This window comes from Protopterus annectens, chromosome 1.part2, assembly GCF_019279795.1.
Source record: "Protopterus annectens isolate FY-2018-M chromosome 1.part2, PAN1.0, whole genome shotgun sequence".
Classification (NCBI taxonomy): domain Eukaryota; kingdom Metazoa; phylum Chordata; order Ceratodontiformes; family Protopteridae; genus Protopterus; species Protopterus annectens.
In genome coordinates, this window is record NC_056727.1 from 620,650,920 (window position 1) to 620,656,919 (window position 6,000).

General features: G+C 37.2%; 1 protein-coding gene across 1 annotated transcript in view; it reads right to left on the reverse strand.

Moving 5' to 3' along the window:
- LOC122792395 (NLR family CARD domain-containing protein 4-like) overlaps window positions 1-4,059 on the reverse strand; it is a 388,096-nt gene extending 384,037 nt beyond the window's left edge. The window contains exons 1-2 of the mRNA XM_044060183.1: window positions 4,056-4,059; window positions 1,957-3,954 (exon numbers count right to left, since the gene is read on the reverse strand). Of these exons, the coding sequence (XP_043916118.1) occupies window positions 1,957-3,954; window positions 4,056-4,059 (2,002 nt within the window). The remainder of the gene's footprint in view (window positions 1-1,956; window positions 3,955-4,055) is intronic.
- Between the last annotated feature and the right edge of the window lie 1,941 nt (window positions 4,060-6,000).

Here is a 6,000-nt window from a genome sequence, read left to right on the forward strand (position 1 = left end):
GGAGTGCTTAACATTTGTTAAGATTGTGTCTCACCCCATACAGGCACTTAACTAAGTTGTCTTTTGTCAGATATCACACTGTAATCACTCTGTTCCATACACTACACACACTTTGTCATCACATGTCAACTATGTAGGCAATATCCAGCTCCTGACCCCAACAGTTTGCTCCCCATCACTAGCAAGCATACTTCATGAAAATCAAGAAATAACAATAAAGATCTGTCAGTTGCACTGTTAACATAGAGTGTATATATATATATATATATATATATATATATATATATATATATATATATATATATATATATATGTATATGTGTCTGACTTGCAAGGAATTCCAAGAAGAGAAGGCTGGGCACCCAGTGTCTGCACAAAGAAGTTTCATGAACGTCAGCTGATACAGGAATAGTAATAAATTCTGTGTTTAACATCCAGGACCATTATTGGTTTGTCAATGACCAAGATGAATCTCACACAGTAAATCACAAAGCGGAATGAGAAGGAGTAAAGTCCAAAGGCTGAAGGTCAGAAGGCAGAGTGCTGGAGTACAGACAAGCAAAGGAATCCTACATCCTGCAGTCACAAGTAAAACAATAATGCTAAATGAAGATGCACAGCAATGACCAAGTTGCCATGATGCACATGTCAGCAAAGGAGGTATTAATAAAAAAAAAACTCTGGAAGCAGTCATGCCTACAAAGGAGTGGCATTTGACCACAGCAGATACTAATGGGTGAAGGAAACTGCAGTTTGCAGTCTAACTGGAAAGGGTCATTTTGATAGATGACATTTCTTCATTCCCTGAAGCAGATATGCTCAACTGTTCTGTCATCCTAAATTCATGCACCTGTTTAATGTAAACCATGAGCTGATATTGCATATCTACAATGAACAAATACTTTAACTTTAGATAAAGTGCAGTTTCTGAAATAGGGTATTGAAACATTCTAACATGTCAATAGTAACTGATTAACAAAACAAAAAAAAACCCCACTGCAAACCCATATTAAAGATGTGAACCTACAGTAACAGAAGATCAATTGGAATTAGATAACATGAGGGTCTAATGATCCAGTCTTGAAGTCTGTATCAAAATGATCGATCACCTGAAGGTTGAGGCCAATAGGGCACACATTTAGACAGACATTAGTAAACAGCAGAAGACAGATGGGAACAACTGTAAAAATACAAACATTCCCCCATAAAAGCACTGCAGCCTAAGCAATACCATCACTTTCAGAATCTTGGGGGACTCATAGTGAGAATACAAAGCAAAGATAGATACTCCCTGTGGACTTGCCACTTACCTATACATCCCCTGTGCCTATGCAGTTATGCGGTAATGATGACATTTGTTTGTATTTGTAAGGCACTGGAGAAAGAGCCCTCCCCTGTTCCCATTCTCTGTCTAGACTGCAAAGAAACAAAGCATAGCATACCATGGTGAATACAGACAATGAGCAATAATCATGGAGTATAAATCTGCACTGGGGTGAAGACAGAGGTTCTTAACTGGGAAACAAAATGAAATCAAAATGTCCTTTGCCATACTATACAATAATAAAATGAACTAGAAATTAAAACAAAGAATTATTTATCAAGCACAATCTGTAATATCCAGTAGATTATGATGGCGCTAAACATCACACATTTAATAAATAATTATTTATCAAGCACAATTTGTAATACCCAGTAGATTATGACAGGGATAAACATCACACATTTAACAAATAACTCATATATCACACCAAGAGAAAAGGGCATTATAACACATAAGGTAAAATGGCTTAAAACATGCAAAGTAGTGCATTATTGTAACTAACATGGCAGGAAGCAATAAATTAGTCATACTGAGATTTGCACTTTGTAACAATCTGTTAATCCTGCAGCTGTTTACATAAAACAAATTTCAAACATACTGTAAAAATGACACCAAATATATTATGCACATACCTTCTGGACGTTCAGTTTGTAGATCAGAAATATATAATGTTTTCAGTCTGTTCATTTTAACAATATGCTGCTCATCTTTTATTGTCAGCGGTGTTGATTCAACACTAAGGTCTTGCATGTTTTTAAATGTATCAAGAATATTTTGCAGCTCCCCTGTAGTGCCTTCACTTTTCTTTATGTGAAGCTGGAGATTTGAGGAAGAGCAGCAGATCTTCCCAAGATACTTTATGTCCTTTCGAGTTAATTTCTTAAATCCTTCTAGTGTGATGTCTAAAGTGTTAATCTCCTGGTTCCAGTCAAAAAACAATTCAACAGCTTTTTCTGGTATATAGACCTGAGTTTTTGGAGGTGTTTGAGTTTCACCACTAACACCTTCTTCAGTCATGGAAGATGCCTGGCTTTGCCAAACAAAAGAGAGTTTAATAAGGTCCAGCGCAGTCAGACAATTGGGCAAGTACTCGAAAAAGTCAAAAAGGTAACTTGGTATACTCTGTGTATTAATATAAAGTCTTTTATTTTTGAAAAAATCTCCAAACTCCTTACGTAAAGCAGATTTGGAGCAACTCTCATAAAAGAAAATAATTCCGCACTCTACAAAATGCTCCACTTGTGTCTTAAGCAGCTCTTGTTGTACTACAGTATCAACATTCTCTGTGGCTTCACTGCTTGCAGGCCATGGCTGCATTGATGGCACAAGAAGCATGGTGCTATCTTGCTGATACAACTTTGTTAAATGCTTTACCACATCTTTTGCTGCAGGTACAGAAGAGCCACATGTATATAACAGAAGGTTGCGATATTTATCCATGGCTGCTGACAAACTTGATATTTTCTCCAGAAATCGATGCCCTCTAGAGATGTCTTCTTCACTGCTGGAGTTTAACAGTTCATGAAGTCTCCTGCCTGCTACATACTCTTGAAAAGATTTATGAAAAAACCTATAGACAGGCCTCAGCTGTTGGGCTGTGTACTTATTCAAAAGCCCTGCAGACAGCAGAACTTCTTCTCTCACGTCAGACAACTCCTCCTGCTGATAAGCATATCTCTGATTAAATACACCATCAAGAGCTAAGTCACCACAGCGTTTTATACTCTTTGCGATATCTAACGATGCAAGGCCTTTTGTCTTATATTTATTTTTTTCTACCATCAAATCATAAAGTGTACAGAACAGTGCTGTCTGAGTGTTTGGGATGAAATTACTTTCCCCCATACGAATAGCACAAGCAATTACAACAAACAGCGGCGTTTTCATCAGCTCCTTCATTGTGCTTGACTCATCCAGCTGCTTAAGTAAACTATCTGCGAGCTCGTAATCCAAGACATTTTGAATCAGCAGCCTTGCACTCTTTTCACTCAGATCTCCCATTTCAGCAGTCAATCGACCAAACTGCCGAACCATACGGACTGACTCAGTCCTTGTAGTCACAATTACAGTGTTCTTGAACTGGTGATTTTTCTTGATCAGTGCTTCAATTTCAGAACAGCTTTTGGGATCAAACTCATCATACCCATCAAGTAAGAATAGCACTTCTTGTTTCAACTTCAGTAGTAATGCCATGAAGGACTTTTTTTTCATTTTGTATGGTATTCTCAAAAGTTGCTCACAGATTGTTTCATATAACCCAACTTCTACTCTGTTTAGGCTTACAAAAAATACCAGCTTAAAATTACGTAATGAAGGGTACTGATCAGAAGCCCATAGTGCAGCAATTCTTTTAAGAAATGTTGTCTTTCCTTTGCCCGCCTCACCTTCAATAATACAAGGGTTTGCTAGCTGATCCAGAAGGCTCCGTATTGTCAGCTGATCTTCCTTGCGATTCTTGTTATCTTTTTTCCACAATATTCCATCAGTGAAGGTTGTAGCCAAGTCAAAAATTATATCAATGTCTTCTCCAAGAGGGTGAAACTTCTGAAAAGATGGAGACAAATACAAGTCCTTCAAATCTTCAACCAGTTCGTTTAAGTTTTGCAGTTCTTTCCGGTCACTGCCATGAACTAGAAAGGAAAACATTAATTAGGAACCAAGCAATGCAACAGTAAGATAATATTAATAAGTTATGGTTTAAATCTCAAAAGAAAAAGTCCCATTAACATACCCATTTTTGCATTTGTCAGCACATCTACTGGCTTTAAATCATTTCAGATTGTTATACATTGTGATGAACAGGTAACTTAACAGTGTGGTCACCTTACACTGTCCTACATAGTACTTAAAATTACACAATTCAAGTTGTATAACAGGTTCTTACTGAACCTTAACACTCTATCATTTGTTTATGGAACAGGTTGTTTGTTAACAGGAGGGGAAGGCACAACACTGATTTCAGTATCAGATCATCTACACAACAGCAGTTCAACTGTTTACTTTAGAGGTCATTGGAGCTCCATGTGGCTTTGTAATTTAAAACAAATACTGGGTGATGTTACTTTTTCATTAGCTGCCATTGCACAGACATACTGGGCAGACATAACAACAAGAATCCACTCTGTAAGATAATGTTTTCAGTCTATCTGTATACTATCCTAATCGATATCTATATATAATCTATAGGTCCCACACACTTTACTGAACATGCATATGTTTGAAGAATGTAAAGGGGGAATATAATGCTGATCATCCGAATTATTTAAGGCTAGTTTTGCCAAAACAGTTAAGTGGATTTGCCTTACAGTGAATGTGTTAGTAGGTTATACTTATGTAAAGGGTTAAATTTAGTGTGCGTGTGTGTGTTTGCACTTAGAATGTGTCTGAGATGACTGGGTAATGATAATGTTATATAAAGTGTTTTTCTATGCTAAGGTGTAGGGTTAGGATGCAACTCCACCATCACACCACCTTATTAATGTCTACTAACCCTTAACCTAATACTGCCTATAACGCTAAACCTAAGTTTAACTTTAGGAAAACCCCTTTTTCATAAAGCTGTTACTAGTCAGACAAATTAGGGATTAGTGCTACAGAAGGGTTTTATCTTAAAGAATGTAAAAGGAAATTGTTCGTTTTGTGATCATTCATATGTTTGAGGTTTAGAATATCTGACAATGTGAATGTTTGAAAGGTTTTTGTCAATATTTTACATTCACAGATTCATAGGTAAGTACTAGGCAGTCAGTCTGCAGAGCATTACAAGCCTAGTCAAAAAAACTCTGTTCAAAAGTTACCTCTAGCTTTAAAGAGGGAAAAACAAGACAGATCAAGACAGAATTTGAGGCTGCCCATCCAGTTGTGAGGGATGACCTTGAAGGTGGCAAGGGTGCTACTCTGTTTGATATGTAGTGGAAGTGGGTTCCAGAAATGAGGAATATATTGGGATATGAATTTAGCATATCAATGTGTCTTATTTATCTACTGATGAAGGTTTAGTTTCTTTAACTGAGTATTTGCAGTACCATTAATTCTGCGAAGGAATACCAGGTCAAATGGGGTTGGATCATGGCTCAAAAGGCTAGGCACAGATCTCCATGGAGGAGCCTGTAAGAGACCGAGTACAGAGAAAAGGGTGACAGTCTCTCCTGATAACTAAGACTTGTGAGGCCACTAATCTTTTTAGTTATGAACCTCTGTGGTCTTTCAAGTTGTGTGATGTGTTTAGACCAATATGAGCCAAAAGATGCATTATATTCAATAATAGGTTGACAAGATATGAGTAAAGGTGAATTAAGATTTCTCTGGATCTAGTAAAGGTGCCTTTGGAAATTAGATGAAGTCAGGTAAAAGGCTTTCTGGACTACTGTGGAGACATGCTGGTCAAATGATAAGGCATTATCAATAAGAGTGCCTAAATTCCTTACACCAGTGTCTAAGTTGAGGAGTGCATCACCTACACAGTAAGTGAAACTGTTTACCAAAATGAACCATGTTACACTTACATTTAATCTTAGACCATTGTTCCTGCACCAATTATTAACATGGTCTAACCCATGTTTCAGCAATTCTGAGTCAGCTGAAGATCGAATAACAACACACAATTTACAGTCATCTGCAAACTTACAGGCTTGGAGTGCTGGCCTGAAAGTCTAAGAAACAAATGCCAGATAGGA